The sequence below is a fragment of the Sinohyriopsis cumingii genome, chromosome 8, assembly GCF_028554795.1.
Source record: "Sinohyriopsis cumingii isolate HCF-2022 chromosome 8, ASM2855479v2, whole genome shotgun sequence".
In the NCBI taxonomy this organism is placed as follows: Eukaryota; Metazoa; Mollusca; class Bivalvia; order Unionida; family Unionidae; genus Sinohyriopsis; species Sinohyriopsis cumingii.
In genome coordinates, this window is record NC_142968.1 from 121,401,939 (window position 1) to 121,429,133 (window position 27,195).

A 27,195-nucleotide genomic window follows, 5' to 3' on the forward strand; every position below is an offset into this window, starting at 1 on the left:
GGGTCATTGTATATAAGCTTTTATTTAAAGTAAATTTTCGATAGCACGAATTATGACCGGGGATAGGTGGGTTATTTTTATATAAAATTTTGACTGGGGGAGCATGATTCTATGCGGTCGATTTAATTCATTACACCGGCACAAATTCTTGCAAGAAAGATAAGAAATCACAATAAGTCAAATTGAAGTCATTCTGCCACAGTAATCGTACTATCTCTCCGTTTATAAGAAATATACATTGCATGCTCATCACAATACATCGTCTTCACTTCAGTCATTGTACTTAAATTCTTCAGCAATGATAAACCGAGGGAAATACAGGTGCGTAAATAAATAAATACATAAATAAATAAATAAATAAATAAATAAATAAATAAATAAATACAGACCGTCTGTCTTGATTGTGCAGACAGCCGTGGCGACCTGTAGACATTTTTCACATTACATTTTCCAATGAACCCGTAGTACATATAGTCATTTTAATGTTAAATTCCCATACATTGTCATAGCCTCATACTTAATGTTAACTTCTCATTCGATTCCCATATGGTCACACTTGATATTTATTGATACTGATTCCCATACTATGCTCTATATTCTGTATTATCCTCCATAACTACTTATGTGTTTGCAGTAGTAACCCAAATGATATAAAAAACATTAGAGCACGTATTTGTCTAAATCAAACTCAATTTGAAACAAATTTATTTCTAGATTTAACTAATAAAGAAGTTTCAAAAGTAATGATCGTTATTGTCTTACTTAACAAGGCACTGATAGGGTTTCTTGATGCAAATATCAACATTCGTATTTGGGATGGGACTAGAATACATTATCTTCACAATCCATGAGTGTATCGTGCCAATTAATTCGTGTTATTTTTTTTTTATTAGATTAAAGTATTCATGTAATACATTGCATATGATATAAACAAAAATTCTAACAATTCAATGACAATAGTAGTGTATAATAAATAAAAATTCTAATTCTTCAAGATTTAATTTCACAAACTATTTTAAAACTGGTGTAAAACTGATGAAAGTAGAAAAAAAGTACATTACCTTGTGTTTTAAATTCTGCAGTTTCCCCGCAAACTGGTACATAAAATTTAAACCTCTTCGTGTCTTCCACCATGTGCATAAATACGCTGTTCAGATGTATTCATACATGTTCATATATTCTGAATTGTCAGTGTACTCAATGAACAAACCCGGGCGATCCAGTGTATTTATATTCCTTATGTTCCTTTGTATAATCTTGCAATTTCTTGAGAAAAAAGTGGTGATTCGGGATTCCGCTATATTTCCAAGTTGTCGCGCAACCAGTCTAACCCACAGCGGAAGTAAGGTGAATGTAAACCTTGAAACCGACCGGTTAAATATTATTTATCAAGGTACAAGAGGCAAGATAGAAGAAACAATATTTAACGCCTGTATTTTGTATAACATTAAAAACAATAAACTCTAGACGGATGTTTTTACCGACATAACATAAAGCAACCATGACAATATATATTAAATCAGATACGAAAACAGAAAGTATACTTAGCTTGAGAAGAAGAAACATCAACTTAAGTACATGCCTCAGAAAAAAGACTTAATTTGTTTCTGGTCAGATATTCAGACATTTTCTCACTACCATGATAGTTTTAGTGGCATGTGCGTCAGGTTTGCTCAAACTGTTGCAGTTGCCACATGGAACTGCTTCTAGTACGATCGTTTATTCACAGAACTTGGATATTTCGACCATACAAACGACGACAAAAATATACATTTAAAGACATAACTGCACATATACTGTAAAGGTAGTAAAGTTATAAATACTGGTATTTTGTTGTTCATTCTTGTTTTATACATTCTTTTTGCTGTTTGTGGAAAAGAATAAAGATCAAAAGATATTTATCTAATGCCATATCTATAGCACTTTAAAGAATCAAGATTTGGTAACCTTTATGACTATTTCCAGGTGGCAACTGGTTTAGAACTTCTAAAGATAATGCAGCTACATATAGTAAACTCTAGATGGTTGTTTTTACCGACATAATGTTAAGCAACCTTGACAATATATTAAATCAGATACAAAAAGAGAAAGTAAACATAACTTGAGCAGAAGAAACATTAAGTACGTGCTTCTGTAAAGGCTATTTAATTTGTGTTTGGTGAGATATTCAGATATAAAAAGGCCATTTAGTGGTTTCATAACTGACCAGGATGTTGTCACCATGTTACGACACTGGAAGGCAAAAGATATCGGACCAGTGAAAAGCTTATAAATGGGGCAAAATTTCAAATATTTTTCATCAAATTTCCAAAAAGAGATGTTTTATTTCTATTCAGCTGATCATAAAATTGGAAAATATAATTAGTTTTGGCAAATTTTAGTAAATATTTCTCCTTTCCACACCAAATTGCTATATTTCTTCTACCACACTTTGTTTTGAATGATTGATAATTTGACCATTTTACATAGGCATGAAAGACTTAATACAAAGTGCATAAAATATACTTACAGTTCCAAGTTATATAATTAATAAAAAAATTGTATGCACACACATAATTCACCAAACACACAAGGTATCTTAAAACTGACAATTGAGGAAAGAAAATGTTCTCTTTTATGTGAGAAAAAGTGGAATTTTCAGAATATTGGAGGGTTTGATGAAAAAATAATAGTAGGGCTTGAAAATTTTATTCCTTGTTTTATTTTTATGGTTGATTTTTCAGCGTGAGCTTTTGAAATAATTGGGAATAACATTCGTTCATTTTAGTGTGGATACTGGTCAGTCATGTGTTATAATACAGATCCTAGTCACATTAATGTATTCCTGTACAGATCCTGATTAGTCCTGTATTCTAGTACAGATCCTGATCACATGTATTCTAGTACAGCTCCCAATCACATGTATTCTAGTACAGATCCCAATCACATTTATTCTAGTACAGATGCAATACACACTCATTCATTAGCATAGATCCTGGTCACAGCCATGTATTCTAGTATGGATCATGGTCACACTCATGTATTCTAGTACAGATCCTGATTACAGTTATGTATTCTAATACAAATCCTGATAACAGAATAAATACCTAAAAGTTCACATGAAGCAGTTAAGAATTAAGTAGAAAATTGAAAATGTCTGCTTTTATAGCAATATCAAACATTATTTGTAACCCTAATTTTGCTTTAAAAATTGGTAACAGGTGTACATGAAAGTCTTTAAAGGTCCCACTTAGCATGTGTCACTGATTCTTCTCCAGATTTTAGGTCCATTCACTGTCTCAGTTTTATAGAAATTTCTGCAATGTGAGTTTATTAGGAAGACTGCAAAGTCATACAAACAAAACTTGATACAGCATAGCACTGGCTTGAATGGGTGTCTCACACTTTGATACAGCACAACACTGGCATGAATGGGTGTCTCACACTTTGATGCAGCACAACACTGGCATGAATGGGTGTCTCACACTTTGATACAGCACAACACTGGCATGAATGGGTGTCTCACACTTTGATGCAGCACAACACTAGCATGAATGGGTGTCTCACACTTTGATACAGCACAACACTGGCATGAATGGGTGTCTCACACTTTGATACAGCACAACAATGGCATTAATGTGTGTCTCACACTTGGATACAGCACAACACTGGCATGAATGGGTTTCTCACACTTTTGGTACAGCACAACACTGGCATGAATGGGTGTCTCATACTTTGATACAGACAAAAACAAAAAGCATTAAATACATAAGTTGTTCATCCTACATAAAATATAATTCATTAATTGTCATAAAATATGGTTGTCTATTGTGAAGGAAACAATAAGTAAAAGTTCATGAGGTAATGAAATACTGACTTATAACAACCTAACAGAGCACTAATTTTAAGAGAGGCCAACCCAGATAATATATCCCATCAGATAGAAACAGTGTATAGTGACGTACATGTTTATAAATTACTTTGCTCTGCTTATGAAAAGACATTTTTATGAAAGAACAGCAGTGGTCCTATAAAGTGACAACTACTGTAACCCGAAGTTTTTTCTCATTATATATTGAGGAGGTTTCATATCATCAGTGCATTGTTAAATTTGAATATTGTCTTGGACAGTTGTTTTTCATAGTGCAGACTGAAATTAGCAATACAGGATGATAGTAGAACATCATTCTACAGAATCCCTAAAATAAAGTGAAAACAAAAATAATATTTAGTCATGCATTAAAACTCTCCCCTTTTATCTTTTGTATCTAAATAAGTTACTGTTACACACACTCTTAAAATTCTACTTTACAAGGAATTTTAGTTCACCATAAGACATCAGTTATTAATTTTTGCCTGATATGAAAGTACATGTGTTTTTGTCTTCTTGCATTCTTCGTAAACCAGAAAAACTGGCTGCCATGTACAGTCTATCTTGTGCTAAAAAGTGGCATTAAGCTCCATAAAACCAAACCATACATTTGTTGTATAATGGTAATATTTTCCTTCTGAGTATTGTTTGCATCTGTATGGTTACTGCAATGATTGGTTATTAATTTAACTTCTTTAAAAAATCATAATATTAGTGTTATTTTAAAATCTCCTAAAATGGCATAATATTAGCGTTGTTTATTATTTTTAATCTTAGAGTATCTCAGCAATGGTTAGTGAATATGAAAGGAAGATAGCAAGACAATAAATTCCCAAATACATGTATGTAGTCAAATTCCCCAATGCATGTATGTAGTCAAATTCCCAAATACATGTATGTAGTAAAATTCCCCAATAAATGTAGTCAAATTCCCAAATACATGTATTTAGTCAAATTCCCCAATGCATGTATGTAGTCAAATTCCCAAATACATGTATGTAGTCAAATTCCCCAATACATGTATGTAGTCAAATTCCCCAATACATGTATGTAGTCAAATTCCCAAATACATGTATGTAGTCAAATTCCCAAATACATGTATGTAGTCAAATTCTCAAATGCATTTATGTAGTCATATAAACAATGTTTAATTTGCAATATTGACTTGCTTGTTTTTGTGTATTGTGATACACATTGTATACCAGACAATCATCATGATATGTATTATTGTGCATTATTTCTGGCAATACCCAACTCTTATTATATATATCAAGTTTTAGCATAAGACCAAAGAATTAACTTTGACATTGTCATTTGCAGTGGCAGTACCATCACAGCCAGTAGAAGTTTTGTTTGTTGTATGGAACAAAAGTTTTTATTCGTCAGATTTTCATGATGTAATGCACCATCCTATTTTATTTTCTTTCATAAAAACATATACCGCAATATTTTGATGTTAAAACAAGCTCACCTTGATTTTGAATGAAGGAAAAAAGATTAGATATTTGGTTGGCCTAGATATAACTGCTGAGATTTTACTAATTTGTTCTGGATATCAATGCTGAAATTTTACTAAATTATCCTTGATATGAATAATACAATTTTATTCATGTATCCTATATATCAATGCTGAGTACTTGTCTTAATCTTTGTACTTGTTAATGCATTCCGTGATATACATCCATTGTTAATGCATTCCATGTTATACATCCATTGTTAATGCATTCCATGTTAAACATCCATTTTTTTTATTCCTTGTTATACATCCATTGTTAAAATTTCCTTGCTATACATTCCTTGTTATACAATCTTTGTACTTGTCAATTCATTACTTATAATACATTCCTTCTTAATGCATTCCTTGTTATACATTTAATGTCTAGTTTTGAAAAACTCAAAATGTTATATCATACTGAGGAAATTGGAATAAAGTACTTTATATAGGGACATGCCTCAATGACTAACCCATCCTGTTTGGGTAGGATTTAAACCAGGGGCTAATATAGGGACACGCCTCAATGACTAACCCATCCTGTTTGGGTAGGATTTAAACCAGGGGCTAATATAGGGACACGCCTCAATGACTAACCCATCCTGTTTGGGTAGGATTTAAACCAGGGGCTAATATAGGGACATGCCTCAATGACTAACCCATCCTGTTTGGGTAGGATTTAAACCAGGGGCTAATATAGGGACACGCCTTGAGGATTAACCCATCCTGTTTTGGTAGGATTTAAACAAAGGGCTATATTACTTAATCAGCTGTTAATGTAAACGATTGAATTTTTCTCTATTAGGTCAAAGTAAATTTCTTCAAGGGAGATAACCGTGTCTGATGAGCAGAATTCTTCTTCGTGCTGCTTTTCGCACACAAGTCATCACTGGTCATCTGCTCTTTACTCGTCATCTGTTGACACACAACATGGCAGTTGAAATTGGGAAGCTGAAGTTTCTTGGGTAAGTAAGTTTTAGTAAGAATACTAATGGTAGATGATGAGTATTTTAAACCTGAAAGAATTGTCAGGACTGATCCAATTTCGTTTCCACCCATTTGTCGAGGACAAGTGGTGTGAGAAAATTTACTTTGTCCCACCTGCATTTTCACTTGTCACAAAATTTCACTCTTTTTCTTAAACTTGATATGTATGCATTTTAATTAACAAGAAAACAAAATAGCCTGCAACATATTTTTTTTCTTCTCAAAAAGGTTTTACATTTTCAGAGTACCTTATATAAAGTATTCTTGCTCTGCTATGAAAGCATCCATACTTCCATCAGCAAGAACAAAAGTGAATTTACTGAAATTCAGACATTCCCTAACTTCTTTCTTGAGATTTTATTATTGACAGAGTAAAGTCACTTGCCCTAAATTTAACCCTGTTCTTCTCCTGGAATGCACACACTATTTCCATGTCAGAAATAGAGTGCAGGCTGTGTTAAAGACAGTTATCATTTTATATTATTTTTCATTTCATTCCCATTTAGTTTTTAAAATGGCCTTTCCAAGTGGAATGTTAGCATGGGAGTTTCTGCCCATGCTGGCTGATGTCATGCATATACCATGCTGCACAGGCTTTTTTGGTGCAAAACCTGCATGAGACATGATTGATTCAATCCTGAGTTTGTCAGATTCATTGGCCAAAAACACTGGTTGAATATCCAACCCTTGCCAGTTTTGGATATTGTTTGCCATAGCTGCAAAATGTCTTTCCTTCAGACTCAGTGAATTCAAGCTATGGATAATTATAAACCAAATGTGGCTGAAATTTCTGTCTTTTAGTCTTGTTACATTTTGATAGTTTTTGCTGCCACAGTTAGTGGCTCTTTGTAGAAATAGATACGTCAGATTGAGTGGCAGCCTTACATTTTATCCCTCTATTTTTATGTGAATTTTCCTTATCATTATTTCATTATCGTATAAAAATAATTTACTAAACACATTTTATCCAGAGAAGTAAAGATCACCTAATTGGTCATCTACTTCTACCAAGTAATCATAATATAAATTTGTTGTTTAAAAGCAAACACCAACCACTCCATAATTAACTTTAATCAGCACACTTCCAATGCAATATAACACAATATAGTTGTCCTTGTATAATCATTGAAAACAATTAAAGACTCCTTGTTGTCATGTAATATATTCATAAAGGAAATGGACACTCATATGGATAATGTGTCCCTCAGTAATTTCACTGCATTGATGCAGTGGATTGAAATGAAAGGGTGATATGCTCATGAGTATCTTGACAAACACAATGCTGCTTAAAACACTGCCAATTAATAATACTGGGTTTGCTCTCTTTAAAGTGTTGCTTGGCTGATAATTTGGTCACTAAACTGGGTATGCAGTTAGGTGGTAATAGAACTTGCATGCATGGGACAGTTATCAAAGACCACTTATTGTAGTATCTGAGGATGTGAATGAATAAATGATGAGAGGTTAAATTCAGGCATTCGGAATGCCTAGATGGCAAAATGAAGAGTGGTCAGATTCAAGCATTCAGAATGCCCAGATCACTAAATGAAGAGAGGTTAGATTCAAGCATTCAGAATACCCAGATGGCAAAATGAAGAGAGGTTAGATTCAAGCATTCAGAATGCCCAGATGGCAAAATGAAGAGTGGTCAGATTCAAGCATTCAGAATGCCCAGATCACTAAATGAAGAGAGGTTAGATTCAAGCATTCAGAATGCCCAGATGGCAAAATGAAGAGAGGTTAGATTCAGGCATTCAGAATGCCCATATGTCAAAATGAAGAGAGGTTTGATTCAGGCATTCAGGTATTCAGAATGCCCAGATGGCTAATTGAAGAGAGGTTAGATTCAAGCATTCAGAATGCCCAGATGGCAAAATGAAGAGAGGTTAGATTCAAGCATTCAGAATGCCCAGATGGCAAAATGAAGAGAGGTTAGATTCAGGCATTTCGAATGCCCAGATGGCTAATTGAAGAGAGGTTAGATTCAAGCATTAAGAATGCCCAGATGGCAAACTGAAGAGAGGTTACATTCAGGCAATTCGAATGCCCAGATGGCTAATTGAAGAGAGGTTAGATTCAAGCATTCAGAATGCCCAGGTGGCCAAATGAAGAGAGGTTAGATTCAGGCATTCAGAATGTCCAGATGGCTAAATGAAGATAGGTTAGATTCAGGCATTCAGATTGCCCAGATGGCTAAATGAAGAGAGGTTAGATTCAGGCATTCAGAATGCCCAGATGGCTAAATGAAGAGTGGTTAGATTCAGGCATTTAGAATGCCCAGATGGCTCAATGAAGAGAGGTTAGATTCAAGCATTCAGGCATTCAGAATGCCCAGATGGCAAAATGTATAGAGGTTAGATTCAGGCATTCAGGCATTCAGAATGCCCAGATGGCAAAATGAAGAGAGGTTAGATTCAAGCATACAGAATGCCCAGATGGCTCAATGAAGAGAGGTTAGATTCAAGCATTCAGAATGCCCAGATGGCAAAATGTATAGACGTTAGATTCAGGCATTCAGGCATGCAGAATGCCCAGATGGCAAAATGAAGAGAGGTTAGATTCAGGTATTCAGGCATTTGAAATGCCCAGATGTCTAATTGAAGAGAGGTTAGATTCAAGCATTCAGAATGCCCAGATGGCAAAATGAAGAGAGGTTAGATTCAGGCATTCAGGTATTCAGAATGCCCAGATGTCTAATTGAAGAGAGGATAGATTCAATCATTCAGAATGCCCAGATGGCAAAATGAAGAGAGGTTAGATTCAAGCATTCAGAATGCCCAGATGGCTAAATGAAGAGAGGTTAGATTCAAGCATACAAAATGCCCAGATGGCAAAATGAAGAGAGGTTAGATTCAAGCATTCAGAATGCCCAGATGGTAAAATGAAGATAGGTTAGATTCAGGCATTTAGAATGCCCAGATGGCTAATTAAAGAGAGATAGATTCAAGCATTCAGTATGCCCAGATGGCAAAATGAAGAGAGGTTAGATTCAGGCATTCAGGCATTCAGAATGCCCAGATGGCAAAATGAAGAGAGATAGATTCAGGCATTTGGAATACCCAGATGGCTAAATGAAGAGAGGTTAGATTCAAGCATTCAGAATGCCCAGATGGCAAAATGAAGAGAGGTTAGATTCAGGCATTCAGAATGCCCATATGTCAAAATGAGAGGTTATATTCAGGCATTCAGGTATTCAGAATGCCCAGATGGCTAATTGAAGAGAGGTTAGATTCAAGCATTCAGAATGCCCAGATGGCAAAATGAAGAGAGGTTAGATTCAAGCATTCAGAATGCCCAGATGGCTAAATGAAGAGAGGTTAGATTAAAGCATTCAGAATGCCCAGATGGTATGATTGGCCAGATAATGGCAGATAATGTGATTAGAATATGAAAAGTAGTGCTTGTCAGACTTTGTTTAAAATGGGGGAAAAGCACTTGTCCTGGAATAGCAGTTTTGTAAATTTTACTTGCTTGTATTCAAATTAAATAATTCTCAGTGTCCTGTGATTTCAGTGTTCAAAATAATTTGTTTAACACAATGATCTGGGGCATGTGGCTTAAAAATACTTTTTATGCCTCCCAATTCCACTTGCCCCAAAAGTGTTGAAACCCATTCACATATCCTGTACTCAGCAACAAAAGTACTAGTAGTTTCTTGATCACAGCATCCAGATCAACATGATGCTGCGAACATGTTCAGCTGAAATTGTTAATAGAAATGAAATTGGAGAGTCGTAGATCATACTTCATAAAATGTTCCATCTGGATTTATTTTACAGTTTGAAAGTCACAGTAGGGTGAACCCATAAGAATTGAATTAAACCATGCCATGTGTCACTGAAATTAAATTAAAAAATACCATGTGTCATTGAAATTAAATTAAACCTGTCCATGTGTTGTTGAAATTAGATTAAACCATTCCATGTATCATTGAAATTAACAGCCAGCAACTCTATGAAGCAAACATGAAATGTTAACACTTTCTTTTGATTGAAAGACATGGTCATTGGTGTATTGATATGTAAATGATCCCTTTATTAGCTTAATTGTAAGGCACAAGAACTGGTATATCTATTGAACCATAGACACAAGAACATGTTTATCTTTTGAACCATGGATACAAGAACCTGTATATCTATTGAACCATGGGTACAAGAACCTGTATATCTATTGAACCAGGGATATAAGAACCTAGATATCTATTGAATCAGGGATATAAGAACCTGTATATTTATTGAACCAGGGATGCTAGAACCAGTATATCTATGAAGCATGGACACAATAACTGGTATATCTCTTGAACCATGGATACAAGAACCTGTATATCTGTTGAACCATGGACACAAGAACCTGTATATTTATTGAACCAAGGATACAAGAATCAGTATATCTGTAAAGCAGGGATGCAGGAACCTGTATATATATATATATATATATATATATATATATATATATATATATATATATATATATATATATATATATATATATTGAACCAGGGATATAAGACCCTGTACATCCTTGAACCAGGAACACAAGAACCAGTATATTTATGAAGCAGGGATGCATTACATCCAAGAAGTGTTAACAAGATATGATCTGTCATACACAAAAACTATTGAACCAGGGTCAAAATGATCTTCATTAGCGGGATGTTTCTGATACTGGGACAGAAAAAAAACATGCTTTGAGTCATTGTGATTTAACAGTTCACAAATATATTTAATTTAACAAAATTATTCATCCTCATTCCTCACTTTTGAGTAATTCCAAAGCAAGAAATAAATCACTGAATGTAATATCTTGAAAATTCTTATTGAGAAATACAATAATTAAAACACCAAGATTTTTAAACTTTTCTCCAGTTAATCACCAATAAGACACAAAGTTTGTCTGCTTACCATTGACAGCTGGCATAGTTTTTGTTTTATTGATTTTTATCTGATGGGCAATCAAACCAATCAAGTCATAATTGATCCAATCAAGTCATAATTGATCCAGTCAAGTCATAATTGATTCCTTTTTCCACTGTCATAAATGTCAAAACAGTCTTGGTTCGCTTATGCACACCTAACCATAACACTATTGATCTGTTAGTTCAACCCAGTTCATATCAATTTGACTTAGATTTATTGTTATTGGCCGGTAGTCTAGGTAATGTCGATCACCGGTACATAAAGTAAGTTTTGCATGGACAGTATTGTACTCATTAGAAAGTTATGCCAGGGCTAGATCAAGGGGACTGACGACCAAATCAACATGCATGATAAAAACTCGATGGTAGAGATTTTCGTGCATCAGAAATTGGATACATTTTAAATCCAAGCATCAAAACCCAATGGTATGCATATATTGAGAACCCTGGCACAACTAAATTTCAACACAGAACTGAGCAGCACAAAAGAAGATATATAAATTGTAGAGTGGTTGTAATTATAATTTACCATAAGTAAAAACTAACTTAATTAGAAAATAAAAGTTAAAGAAGTAAATCATTAAACTGTTAAAGGACAAAATATGTATTTGTTGATGTCACTGTCAATTTTAAAAAAAAAAGAGTTAGACTGTATTACATAACAATTTATGTGATAGTGAATCAGGCACACACTAAGGGCAGGGGCACACTAGTAAAGTAGGTGTACACCAAGCCCATGAGTACACTGGTAAATCAGGCATAGTCAGGTCTGGGACATACTGGCAAATCAGGCACACATTGAGTGAAGTGGCAGACTTAGAAAATCATGCACACATTCAGGGCACATTGGTAAATGAGGCATACATTCAGGTTAGGGGCACACTGGTAAATGAGGCATACATTCAGGTTAGGGGCACACTGGTAAATGAGGCATACATTCATGGTAGGGGCACACTGGTAAATCAGGCACACATTCAGGTTAGAGACACACTGATCAATCTGGCACACATTCAGGGTAGATGCACACTGTTAGATTAGGTACACATTCAGGGTAGATGCTCACTGGTATATCAGGCACAGATACATTGTAAGGGAACATTGGTAAATCAGTCATATATTCAGGGTAGGAGAACACTAGTAAATCAAATACATATTCAGTTTAGGGGCACACTGGTAAATCAGGCACACATTCAGGGTAGGAGAACACTAGTAAATCAAATACATATTCAGTTTAGGGGCACACTGGTAAATCAGGCACACATTCAGGGTAGGAGAACACTAGTAAATCAAATACATATTCAGTTTAGGGGCACACTGGTAAATCAGGCACACATTCAGGGTAGGAGAACACTAGTAAATCAAATACATATTCAGTTTAGGGGCACACTGGTAAATTAGGGACACATTCAGGGTAGGAGAACACTAGTAAATCAGGCACACATTCAGGGTAGGAGAACACTAGTAAATCAAATACATATTCAGTTTAGGGGCACACTGGTAAATCAGGCACACATTCGGGGTAGGAGAACACTAGTAAATCAAATACATATTCAGTTTAGGGGCACACTGGTAAATCAGGCACACATTCAGGGTAGGAGAACACTAGTAAATCAAATACATATTCAGTTTAGGGGCACACTGGTAAATCAGGGACACATTCAGGGTAGGAGAACACTAGTAAATCAAATACATATTCAGTTTAGGGGCACACTGGTAAATTAGGCACACATTCAGGGTTGGGGAACACTGTTACATCAAATACACATTCAGGGTAGGGGTACATTGATAAATCAAATACACATTCATTGAAAGGGCACACTGGTAGATCAGGGACACATTCAGGGTTGGGGAACACTGGTACATCAAATACACATTCAGGGTGGGGGAACACTAGTGAATCAAATACCCTTTCAGGGTAGGAGAACACTGTTGAATACAATTGCCATGGGTTAGGCACATGTCCCTGTTCTGGGCTGTGATATGGTCATTTGTCACATGTCTCTCTGTTCTGGGTCAGGATGTAGTAATTTGGCACAGGACCATGATACGGTCATGACCAGTTTTATTTGTATTTATTGTTTACTGACTCCAGCATGATGATATGTAAACTGTGAATAAAGCACCATGATATGTAAACTAAATAAAGCACCATGATATGTAAAATGTGAATGCATCACCATGACATGTAAACTGTGAATCAGGAATCATATGTAAAATATGAATAAAGCACCATGATATGTAAAATGTGAATGCAGCACCATGATATATAAAATGTGAATCTAGCACCATGATATATAAAATGTGAATCTAGCACCATGATATATAAAATGTGAATCTAGCACCATGATATATAAAATGTGAATCTAGCACCATGATATATAAAATGTGAATCTAGCACCATGATATATAAAATATGATTACAGCAGCATATGTTAATAATGAACCCTGCACCATGATATGCAAAAGTTAACCTCTGATGCCTTCTTGCCTGAGCAATTTGCACAGTCCTGTTTCCCTGAGGTGCAGTTGCATACAGTTATGCATAGTATATGGCTGTGAATTGAGAAGTGTCACTACAGTCATTTGGCTACTAGTTTGCTAGATAAGTACTGTGTCACAAAGTAATCACCCCATTTTCCAGACCCATCAGTTCATGTTGTTTTTATTAGCTATGCAGTTTTCCTAAACAATAAGCATGTTTCTAACTTGCAGTAATTATCACAAAATAAATATTTTGTAAAATGTTGCCATGGGTGTGAGTCTTTACAGGAATATAATTTACAGCATTTATTTAGTCATTGTAATGTGTCATTTAATAGTTTATTTTTACTGGACAATATATTTTTTGCTATAATTTACACATGTTGGTCATTTATTGGATGAGATACTATTTTATAACTATTTAGACATGTTGCTTATGTATTGGATGAAATGCTATTTTATCATAATTTACACATTAGTCATTTTTTTGAAGAAATACTATTTTATCATAATTTACACATATTAGTTATTTATTGAATGAGATAGTATTTGTGTCATAATTTATGCATGTTGGTCACTTATTGGATGAGTTACTATTTTATCAGAATTTATACATAGTGGTCATTTGTTGGGTGAGATATATTAATTTTAATTTGCAGATATTGGTCATTTATCATTTCTTGGATGAGACAGTATTTTATATCTCATCTACTAAGTGACCAATATTTGTAAATTATGCTAAAAATAACATCTCATCCAATTAATGACATTTTAATGAAATAAAAGCAAAAAATGTGAAATTTTTACACTTGTATCTTAAATATTCACTAGATTGAGGGCAGTTGGCTGTCATTTGGCAACTAACACATGGAAAATGTGGCATTTTTACTCTTGTGTTTTAATTATTTACAAGATTGGAGGCATGGCTGTCATTTGTGCTAGTAAAGAACAATGTTAGGAATTGTCTCTCTTGGGAGAAATATACTATGAGTAATGTTGTACCCCAGATCTTGTCCATCTCGGGACTGTATACAAGTTTGATTTTACTATATGCTGTAGCCAATCCCTGGACTGTATACAAGTTTAATTTTACTATATGCTGTAGCCAATCCCTGGACTGTATACAAGTTTGATTTTACTATATGCTGTAGCCAATCCCTGGACTGTATACAAGTTTGATTTTACTATATGCTGTAGCCAATCCCTGGACTGTATACAAGTTTGATTTTACTATATGCTGTAACCAATCCCTGGACTGTATACAAGTTTGATTTTACTATATGCTGTAGCCAATCCCTGGACTGTATACAAGTTTGATTTTACTATATGCTGTAGCCAATCCCTGGACTCGATACAAACCTGATTATATGATAACCATACAGTTGCTTATCCATGGACTGGATATGAGTATGCAAATATATACATATAGTGTATGATATCGATGATATAGCTAATTCCTTGACAGGACTCAAGCATGTAAATATTTGATAATTGATATGATATTTATTTAGTGCCAATTTCTAGACTTGATACAAGCCAGTGAATACTTGTACAAATTATAAGGTATCCATGCTGTAGTTGATCCCTAGACTGGATACAATCCAGTGAATACTTGTAGAAATTATATGGTATCCATGCTGTAGTTGATCCCTAGACTGGAAACAATCCAGTGAATACTTGTACAAATTATATGGTATCTATGCTGTAGTTGATCCCTAGCCTGGATACAAGCCAGTGAATACTTGTACAAATTATATGGTATCCATGCTGTAGTTGATCCCTAGACTGGATACAAGCCAGTGAATACTTGTACAAATTATATGGTATCCATGCTGTTGTTGATCCATAGACTGGATACAAGCCAGTGAATACTTGTACAAATTATATGGTATTCATGCTGTTGTTGATCCCTAAGCAGGATACATGCCTGTAAAATAATACTTATGCAAATTTTATATCTCATATTGCTTATTTTTCAGTTTCTGACTTTTTACTTTACAAAATAGAATCACTCTACATATGAAAGGATAACTCCATCATGCAGATAAACTGGAAGTATGTAGTTATCTCCCATTAACACATGGTTTAAAGTAAGGAGTGTGATCCATAAACAAATAATGCTGATGTTAATATTGTTTGAAAGTTGTGTTCCCATGCATAAGCATTAAACATTGAGATGTTGTTGTATTCATTTCATCCATTTGTCTGCCTGTCCTTTGCCATATCTCCTGAACAGCTGGATAGTAGCAACTTGTTTTGTGTTTATGACAATCAGCAATTATAGAGGTATATTCTTTGGTCCTTCCTCGCCCCCCTCCCCATATGTAGTGGCTGAAAAAAGTTCCCATGCAAAGTCAAAACTTTACCCCTCCCACCATTAGCATTTGTGGTACATGGAAGGGGTTCCATGGACAATAGTACACCCATTTTCAAATACAGTGATATTTTAAAATATTTCTTGACTAATTAATGGTGTAGTGAAATGCCTTAATCCAGGAACAAAATCATGTGTCTGTGACTTGGTGATTTGCTGTAGATAAAAGTGTATGCATAATATTGAACAGTGACTAAAGATAGCTGCAAACACAGATTGGGTAGCCTACTGGAAGGTCACTCTCTGGTTATACAGGATCAGGATCAACTTATAAATTATACCTGTAAATGCTTGATGTAAACTTGACTATGGCTAGACTGTGTATGGATCAACATGTAAATCATACCTGTAGATGTAAACTTCACTATGACTGTGATGCTTAATGTAAACTTGACTATGGTTAGTCTGTGTATTGATCAACTTGTAAACCATACCTGTAGATGCTTGATGTAAACTTGACTATAGTTAGACTGTGTATGGATCAACGTGTAAATCATACCTGTAGATGCTTGATGTAAACTTGACTATAGTTAGACTGTGTATGGATCAACGTGTAAATCATACCTGTAGATGCTTAATGTAAACTTGATTATGGCTAGACTGTGTAGGGATCAACTTGTAAATTATACATGTAAATGCTTGATGTAAATTTGACTATGGCTAGACTGTGTAGAGATCAACTTGTAAGTCATACCTGTACATGCATAATGTAAACTTGACTATGGCTAGACTGTGTTTGGATCAACTTGTAAATTATACCTGTAGATGCTTGGTCTAGAACACTATTAGGGACTTAAACTTTGTTTGGTTGCATTTATATATATTTTTTCAGAAAGCCTCTATGTTGAGCAAAAATAATCTTGTGTCCCAGGAATGTAGTGTATTTTGACAGGGATCCTTCTGCTTCATTTGAGCATGTAATAAAAAGTATGCTAAACAGCTCCATAAAGAGAATTGTCTGCACACTGAGACCTTGTTAAGCAATCATTCATCAATTGAACCCAATTAGAAGTGCATCAGTTGATTGATTCCATTTAATAGAGTGTTGATGTTGAAACAAGTGTCTGATAAAAATCTTAATGGCATTATGTAATTCCATAGCAGTACAATGCTTGATTGCATGGTAGTGTATTTTCTAGGATTGTGGAAGTTACATGGCTTCCTACTGATCAATAAAATGTCTATCTTTACTGAAGTTTTTGTGTTTGCTACATATTTTTTTTTGCTGAAGCCTTTTGTTGTCTGTTTTGGTTGAGCAAGTTGTAAATTGCCTTTGATTTAATAATGTGCAATGATTTTTGTTTTGATTAAATAAAGCCACAAACTTGTTGGCATTAGGTCTAAGTGAATTACGTGCTAGTAGTCAGCCAAACATCAGTTAGATGAGGATAACGTTTAATTTTCTTTTGAGTATCCAGAGTGGTCATGAGTCATCTTCTTTGCAATTTGTTTTGCGAATCATCCAGAAAAGGCTTGCCTGAAGACATGAAAGAATGCGACTTTAGAATGAGGATGATATGGTAAATGAAGGTCAGAGATCAAAGAAAAGACAGTGTTGCTCAGATTAAATGGATAAATTCCCTTGGCTAAGATAGAAAGAGAACACTGTCAGAGACAGAAGTGTTATTCGTTCCTGGAATGTGGAGAGCAGAAAGATGAACTATTTCTTTAATGAAAGCACTGAATTGCAGTTTTCTTAATTTAACCTGATGCAAATGCTACATGGACTATGCACTTGTTGTGGCAGGGAAGATCGCTGATTCTGCTTGAAACAAAAGTTGACAAGGAAATAGACAAGGACATTGCCAAGGCAGGCAAGGACCATGCAAAGGCAGGACAGATTAGACCTGTTACCTGGATGTGAATGGATAGTCGCTAAATATGTAAAATGATCCTCTCATTTACAAAGCTAATAAATGCCCTGGCAGTCTTTCTTCTATCTGTGTCTGCTCCTCCAATTTTCTCAGCGCAGTATGCATATGCATATAATCAAAACATGTCTTTTGCAATAAATTGTTTTTTCTTAATTCACAAAGAACACAAATGCTGATCAGTGTCCTTTGATTATTGTTCAATCTGTACAATGCAGATACATGTAGTAGCTATGCAATACAACGTTATAAACCCATACTGTGTTTATTGTATTGTAATAAATTTGGAGTATGTGCATTTTGTCATAGCGCCCCATTTTAAGGAATTCTTAGATTTGTGTGATTACTTGTTTGATTATTGGAACTCTGTGCAATGGAAATATTCATTAGCCCGAAATAATTAGCCAATTACTAGGAGCAAAGGTCATGGAGTGAAGTGTTTGTGAGTTTCCATGATGCCATGGTCAGTTAGTAGTGAATTCAGGTCAGAGCTGGATGTGTGTCCCTGGATTACCATAATCCCTACTAAAATCTAATGGTGTACATTGGTGGTGTGACTGCAGACGCAGTATTAATGGTAGGAAACCGGTAAATTAAACAATGGAATCAACAAGAAGGGACTTAGCAGATACCGTTTGTGTCGCCATGGTGTCAGATGTGATGCAGTTGTACTGGCAAAATGTGCATTGAAACCATGCGACAATGTGATTTTGGAATTGACTGGCCTAAGGTGGTGTAGTTAAAATTGTTCCCTGTGTTAGGGGATAGTTGTATAGTTTCTAGTGATGAGTGTGATGTGATTTTGGAATTTTAATGTAGCTTTAACAATTTTTCAGTCATATTGTCTGCAATGTGGTAGTTTATGGTGATGTCTAGCACTGGGGCATCATGCTGCAGACATGATGCATGATGTCCCACCCCAGTCACGTTATCCTGACACCAGGCTGACCATTCCTAACACTAATCTCTTAATGCTGAGTGCCAAGTGAGGCAGCTGTTAGTACCATTTTTGTAAGTCTTTGGCTTGACTCGGCCGGGGATCAAACCCATGACCTCCTGCATCTGAAGTGGACACTCTAACCACTAGGCCACCAGAATGGTCTCTACAGCATGAACTGTTTCTGGTATGGAAAGTTGATGAAGAGAAACCATGCAGATGTGTGGTTGATAGACAATTAGCAAGTTGTGATATCTGTGGTCTTGCATTGATTGGAGTAAAGTTCATGTATAGAATGGACACGTCCAGCTTTCTAATTTACATCTGAAGTTGTATATAAGTTTTAGGAAATTTGGGGTAAACTGATGACTTCTAGCAAGAATCATGCCAGGGTTTGAATCCGCTTGGTCAAGCAAATACTCCAGGTTTGTAACAGTATGCTAAAACTATCAAACAGTTTTGCTACATTATTGTCTTGCTTAAGGTATAGCTTGCAACATATTTAATTCTTACACTGGGGTTGGGACTTGTTGGCATGGATGGAAAATGAGTCAGTTGAAATTGTGTTGCTGAGTTGATCTCTAGTGGTTTGCACTTTGTTAAGGAAGAAATCTGTAAATCTGTCTTGTAGCCTGACTGGAGATAAGGTTCTTGGAATGAATACCCTTATCATGAAGGGGTGGTGTAGCTCTCTGGACTGTGAGAATGGAGATCTTTACTTACTTGTCGCTGACAATGGATGATTTATTATTGGTACTCTTTGTTGCTTTTGGGGTATGCAGGCAACTTATTCTAGTAAAACGTTTAATGGTAAAATTATAAGCTATGATACTGATGATTAGGAAGATAATAATCACTACTTTGAACATTGTGATTTTACATCCCATTCTTTGTTTTATAAATCATCTATTATTATAAAATTAGATAATACGAGGGTGGGTTGGGGTGGGGTGGCTTGCTGATAATAGTAATGCAGTGGGATAATGTATATAATAATGCATGTTGATACTACATGTAGTGATAATACTGTAATGCAAGCTGATGCTACTAATGCCATGGGGTTGCTACTGAAAATAATGTACGGTATACTGGGAACAATAATTCAGGGGACTGAGTAATAATAATATGAGACAATGAAAGGATATATCGGTAATGATGTGGGATACATTAATACTAATACATTGGATCCTGGTAATAATGCAGAGGGGTACTAACAATATTTATTCAGAGAGTTGTTGGAAATATTGTAATTGGATGCTGATAATAATAATGTAATTGAATAATAATACTAATAATAATAATAATAATAATAATAATAATAATGTAGGAGATACAGATGATACTAATGCAAGGGGATACAACTGATAGTGATGCAAGGGAATACAGGTAATACTAATGCAAAGGGATACTACTGTTTGTGATGCAAGGGGATACTACTGGTAGTGATGCTATGGGATACAGGTAATACTAATGCAAGGGGATACTACTGGTGATGCAAGGGATACAGGTAATACTAATGCATGGGGATACTACTGGTAGTGATGCTATGGGATGCAGGTAATACTAATGCAAGGGGATACTACTGGTGATGCAAGGGATACAGGTAATACTAATGCATGGGGATAATACTGATAGTGATGCAAGGGGATGCAGGTAATACTAATACATGGGGATACTACTGGCTGTGATGCAAGGGGATGCAGGTAATACTAATGCAAGGGGATACTACTGGTGATGCAATGGATACAGGTAATACTAAAGCATGGGGATACTACTGGTTGTGTTTCAAGGGGATCCAGGTAATACTAATTCATGGGGATACTACTTATAATGATGCTAGGGGATACTAGTAATAATAATGCATGTAGATACTAGTAGTGATGCAAGGGGATACAGGTAATACTGATGCATGGGGATGTTGTTTTTGTTGTTGTTGTTGTTGTTGTTGTAAGGTTTAACGCCATTTTTCAGCACACGATAGGCTATACATGGCCAGTATTAATGGTGGAGGAAGAACCCGGGAAAACCCCAGAAAGAACCACCGACCCACGAGAAGCTACTGGCAAGCTTTCTCACACACCCACATTGAATGCATGGGGATACTGCTGGTAGTAATGCAAGGTGATACAGGTAATACTAATGCATTGGTAAACTGTCAATCATTATGCAAGGGATACCTGCTAATTATTATATAGGAGAATATTGGTAGTAATGGTGTGAAGATTATATAGTGCATACTGGTTTATATATTGCAAGTAGATACTGGTAATAGTCACAGATGATACTGGTGAAAATAATGCATGGGAATAGTTTTAGTAAGAATGATGGTATACTGGTAATAATAATGACTTGAATACTAGTGTTAAAACAGTAGGAGATACTAGTAAAAATGCATAGGAATACTTGTGATAATAATTCAGGGGTATCCTGGTAATAATAATGCAGCAGGATGCTGGAAGTCTTGATGCACGGAGATACTGACAACAATAATATTGGGTAACATTGGTAAATTTTAGTGCAGGGAATGCTGGTAATAGTAATGCAAGGGATATCGTTTTTAGTGCAAGGGATTCTGGCATTATTAATACATGTGACATTGCTTATGCCAATGCAGGGATACTGGTAATATTGCATAGGATACAGTCAGTAATGCAGGGTGTATCAGTAATAATAGTGCTATTGGACACAGGTAATGATGATGCAGGAGATAGTGGTAATACTAATATATTCTGGTAATATTAATGCAGGAATGTATTGTTAATAAACATACAGGGTATACAAGTGATAATAATTGAATACTTTTAATAAATATTCTGGGGAGTGCTAGTGATTTGAATAAAGGGCATCTTTGTAATAATGTAAGTGGATTCTGTTAGTAATAATAGAAGATGTTGTTTGTAATATTGCATGGGGGATGCTATTACATTAATAATAATGCAAGGGTATGCAGCAATTTAATAATGCAGGGATAATGATAATGTAGTGGGAACTAGTAATATTGATGCAAAGGATATTCTGGTAAAGCTAATGCAGGTGGATGCTGGTAAACCTAATATTTGGGTGTGCTGGTAATGTTAATGCAATGGGAATTTGGTTGTAAAAATGCTAGGGGATACTGGATATAATAATACAGTGGGGCACTGGTAATAAAACTGATGATGATAATAATGCAAAGGAATAAGGTAATTATTTGTGCAAGGGGATACTAATAATAGGTAGGAAAGGGGTAGTGGTTGTAATAATGCAGGGAGTTACTTATTATGTGGGCATAATATACTCTTAATGATAAAGCATTGGATACTGGCAGTACTAAAACGGAATATTAGAAACAACAATGAAGGGGATGCTTGTCATATTGCAGGGATTCTAGCGAAACAATCTGATGTGTTGTGATGTGATTTGGATTTTTAACGTAACTTTAACAATTTTTTCAGTCATATTGCTACGATGCCTGCAGTGTGGCAGTTTATAGTGATGTCTAGCACTGGGGCATCATGCTGCAGACAGGTAGCATGATGTCCCACCCAGTCACATTATCCAAGCACCAGGCCAACCAGTCCTAACACTAACCTCTGTTAGTACCATTTTTGTAAGTCTTTGGTATGACTTGGCCGGGGATCGAACCCACGACCTCCTGCATCCGAGGCAGAAGCTGTAACCACTAGGCCACAAGAGCGGTCTAGCGAAACAAAGGATACTGTTAATAATAATGCAGGAGGGTATCAGATAAAATAAAGCAAGTGAATATTAGGAATAACATTTCAAGGGGATACTAATTGTAATAATGCATGGGGACACTGGTAGTATAATGTACAGGTATAGAGCTAATTATGAGGGAGATAATGATAAAGGTATGGGGTAATAATATTGTTAATACAGCTGATCGTAATATAGCAGGATACTGGTAACAATAACGTGAGGGAATTCTGGTAATACTGTTGTTAGAAGAGACTGGTAATAATAGTGTGAGGAGAGAATGGTATTGATATTGTGAAGGGAGACTGGTTTTAATATTGTGAGGGGAGAATGGTATTAATATTGTGATAATGGTCAAACTGTTATGAGGAGAGACTGATAATAATATTGTGTGGGGAGACTGGTAATAATGTTGTGAGGGGATAATGGTATTATTGTTGTGAGGGGAGACTGGTAATAATATTGTAAGGGGATAATGGTATTATTGTTGTGAGGGGAGACTTAAGAATATTTTGAGGGGATACTGGTATTAATGTCATGAGGGGAGACTGTAAATAATATTTTGAGGGGATAATGGTATTATTGTTGTTAGGGGAGACTGGTAATAATATTGTGAGGGGAGAAGAGCAATACTGTTGTGAGGGGAGACTGGATATTGTGAGGGGAGACTGGTAACATTATTGTGAGGGGTAATGGTATTATTGTTGTGAGGGGAGACTGTTAATAATATTGTGAGGGGAGAGTAGTAAAAATATTGTGAGGGAGAATGGTAATAATATTGTGATGGAAGACTGATAATACTGTTGTGAGGGAGATAATGCAGAAGGATACTGCTAGTAACAATGTATGGGGATACTGGTAATAATAATGCAAAGAGACATTAGGCTAATATACTTTGTCCCAGTCTTGCCATCATCATCATCATCATCATCATCATCATCAGTTTCTTGTGCTGCTGAACATCTGACCAGTTCCCTCCACTTGTCTCGATCATGTGCCAATGCCTGTGTCTTTTCTTGGTCCATTCTGTGATGTTGTCAGTACATTTGTTTCTCTGTCTACCTCTCTTTTTGCCACCCTGGACGCTGCCCTGCAGGACTGTTGTGGACAGACTGCTGGCTTTAGTGACATGGTCATACCATTTCAGCTTTCTCTTTTTGACGGTGGTGAGAAGGTCTTCGTATTGGCCTACTTTGTGCCTGATGGTGTTACGTACTTCTTCATTTGTGATGTGGTCCATGTAAGAGATGCCAAGGAAGGTTCTTTAGCATCTCATTTCAAGAGCCTGGATTCTTCGTTGTAATTCTGCTGTCAGGGTCCAGACCTCACATGAATACAAAAAGATTGAGATGACTAGTGCTCGCAATAGTCTGATTTTAGTTTTCAGACAAATATTCTTGTCCCTCCAGATGGGTCTTAGCTTTGACATTGCTGCCGTTGTTTGTGCTGCTCTTGACAAAATTTCTGCTCTTGATCCCTCTTTGGTCATTATGGAACCAAGATATTTGAACTGGCTCACTGTTTCCAGTTACTGTCCTCTGACTTTAATCTTGGCTGAGATTTGGTTGCCACTATTTGTCATCAGCTTTGTCTTCTCAGCGCTTAACTCCATATCAAATCTGGAAGATGTTTCATCCAGGTTCTTCACTATGGTGGCAAGCTCGTCTTCACTGCCTGCCAGCCCATCAATGTTGTCTACAAAGCGGAGGTTGGTGATGTTACACCCTCCAATGTTGTCTGTCCCACAGTGGTTTTCCAAGGTTTCGCTCATGGTGCGCTCTAAGTAGAGGTTGAAAAGCGTGGGTGACAGGAGACAGCCTTGACGTACTCAGACTGTTCTCTGGAACCAGTCCCCCAGAAAACCTTGGGCAATTACTGCACTGGTAGCCTTGGTGTGCAGCTGCTTGATGGTATTGGTCAACTTTTGACCCATGTTGTACTTCTTCATTGTGGCCCACAATGCCTCATGCCACACTCTGTCAAAGGCCTTTTTGAAATCTATGAACACATGATAGATGTCTTGTTGATGTTGTGAGTACTTTTCACACAGAACCCTGAGATTGAATATTTGTTCTGTTGTGCTTCTTCCACTCCGGAACCCGGCCTGTTCTTCAGCGATTATTTCTTATGCTTGTGGTTTCAGTCTGTTCAAGATGATCTTCAGCATCACCTTACTAGCATGGCTGATCAAACTGATAGTTCTGTAATTTGGGCTCTGCTGGAGATTGCCTTTTTGGGGAAGTGTTATAATCAGTGACTGAGTCCACTGTGTTGGCCATTCACCTGTCTGCCAGATCTTGTTGCAGATGTTTGTTAGTAGCTGTCTCACTGATCCCCCCCCCCATTCTTGATAAGTTCAGCTGGGATGTTGTCTACTCCAGCTGCCTTCCCATTCTTCAGTGCTGTTATTGCCGACTCTGCCTCTTCTTTGAGAATGGAGAAATCATCATCATTTGAGAAGTTTGGAACTTCAAGCACCTCTGGGTCTCCTGTGGACTGATGGTTGAAGAGTTCTTTGCAATACTCAGTCCATCTTTCTGCAATGTCACTCGCTTCTGTGAGGCATTTTCCATTTTCGTCGTGAATGGTACTGACTCTTGGTTGCTTCTGTCTGGTGAGGTCTTTCACAATTTGGAATGCCTTTTTGCTGTTATTCTTTATCAGACTGCTCTCTATTTCTGTGCACTTTTGTCCAATCCAATCTTCTTTTGCTTTCTTCAAGCTTTTTCTGATATTCTTGTTTATTTCTTGGTACTCCACTGCCCCTGTTGTGTGTCTGGTGTTTCTGAGGTCTTTTCGGGCATCACACAACTTTAGAATCTCTTCTGTAACCCAGGGCTTTTTTTTTGGGCGATGGAGGCCAATGATGTCCTTGGCAGCTGCTGTCATGACTGTGTTGAAAGTGTCTGTCATCACTTTAACATCACCATCCATCACAAGGAGTGGAGCATATTTTCCTCCAATTGTGGCTTGGAATGACTTGCATATGTTAGGGTCCTTCAGTTGTTCAAGGTTGAATTTTGAGCCTGATGTTCTTTGGCTTGTTAATTTTCTTCAGCCTCACTCGGAAGTTCATAATCACGTGGTCCTGATCACTCCCAACATCAGCACCTGGGAATGTCCTTGTTTTTGCTTTATTGATGCCAGAACGGTTACGGTTTTGAACCAATATGTAGTCGATCTGGTTATGATGGGTTCCATTTGGTGCGTGCCATTTCCAGCATCGTGAAGATTTATGTTGGCCCAGGGTGTTGGTTAGTACCGAGTTGTTGTAGCTTGCGAACTCGAGCAGCCGTCTCCCTCTTTCATTGGTAAGCTCATTGCAAGGAGGTCCACAATGTTCTTCCCAGTCTTTTAGAGCATCTTTGCCAACTTTGGCATTCCAGTCTTCTTGGATGATGAGGATGTCTTTTTTTACTGACCATGTTTAGAATACCATGGAGTTTGTTGTAAAACTCCGCTATTTCTTCATCATCATGATCGGTAGTTGGAGCATAGACTTGGATAATTGTGATGTTAAAGGCAGATACTTTCAAACGAATGGAAATGATTCTGCTAGATATGGGGCGGCATTCAAGCACAGATCCCTTGCTGGCTTTGTTTACAAGGAAGCCTACTCCATTTATGGACTTGTCAAACTCTCCACTATAGAAGAATATATGCCCATCTTCAGTTTGGTGTTCTCCTAGGGCTTTCCATCTGACTTTACAGAGTCCCAGAATGTGCCATGTGTAGTGTTCCAGCTCATGTGTCAACTCTTGGAGTCTTCCAATTTGCGCCAGAGTTCTAACGTTCCAGGTGGCGATGGCGATGCTGTCTCTCGCTCATGATTAAGCTGGTTTAACAGTGAGTAAGTTATCATGAGCCACTGGACCGTCTATCAACAAAGAGGTCTCTTGCGATAGCATGTCTCTCAGAAGAAGTTATCACACCATGTAAGAAATTAATCCATGCTAAAAGAATTTCACTCAGCTTTGATTAACCATCTTAAAAGTCCTCCCTCTAATTGAAGATTTGAAATATCCTCAACCCTTTTTTTATTATCAAGATCATGAAACTTTACGGGGGTATACATTTTGAAGGCTGGTTCTTACCACAGTCAAAAGGAAGTCAAAGTGAACTTTGTTCTCTCTGTAATGGCTTTGATAGGATTTTGGATTATGCCATGTTGGAACAAGCGAGCCTCAATTTAATTGCTGTAGCAGTATTTTCATTTTTTTGTTGTTTTTTTTTTTTTTTTTTTTGTTAGCTTTGAAGATGCTTGTTCCACTGGACATTTAAGCAGGATGCAACTTGTTAAAATTATACGCATATGCCACACTATGCTGTTTTTATCATCGCCCAATTTCGCTGAACAGTGATGTCATATAGGAGTTCTCACAAAGAGCCGTGACGGATAAAACCATTAGGTGAGAGTGACAGTAAACCACACTGTTAATAAAGAAACCCACATAAAACAAAACAAAACAAAAACCAACAAAAAATAAAAACACCCCCACCCCCACAACCACCAAACGGGAAATGCTAGTTGCAATACATTACACTACTTATACACTCATTATAAAAATGGGGAATGCTAGCGGCAATAAACT

The 27,195-nt window shown here is 36.4% G+C and overlaps 1 protein-coding gene across 2 annotated transcripts in view; it reads left to right on the plus strand.

The window, feature by feature from the left end:
• The first annotated feature begins 1,319 nt into the window (after window positions 1–1,319).
• The window catches only part of LOC149794535 (NAD(P)H-hydrate epimerase-like), a 192,740-nt gene continuing 166,864 nt past the window's right edge, over window positions 1,320–27,195 (plus strand). For both annotated transcript variants that reach the window (XM_089968790.1, XM_089968791.1), the window contains exons 1-2: window positions 1,320–1,393; window positions 6,148–6,307. Coding sequence is in view for 1 of the 2 variants with exons in the window: in XM_089968791.1 (XP_089824917.1) it covers window positions 6,186–6,307 (122 nt within the window). In the remaining variant the exon portion in view is untranslated. The remainder of the gene's footprint in view (window positions 1,394–6,147; window positions 6,308–27,195) is intronic.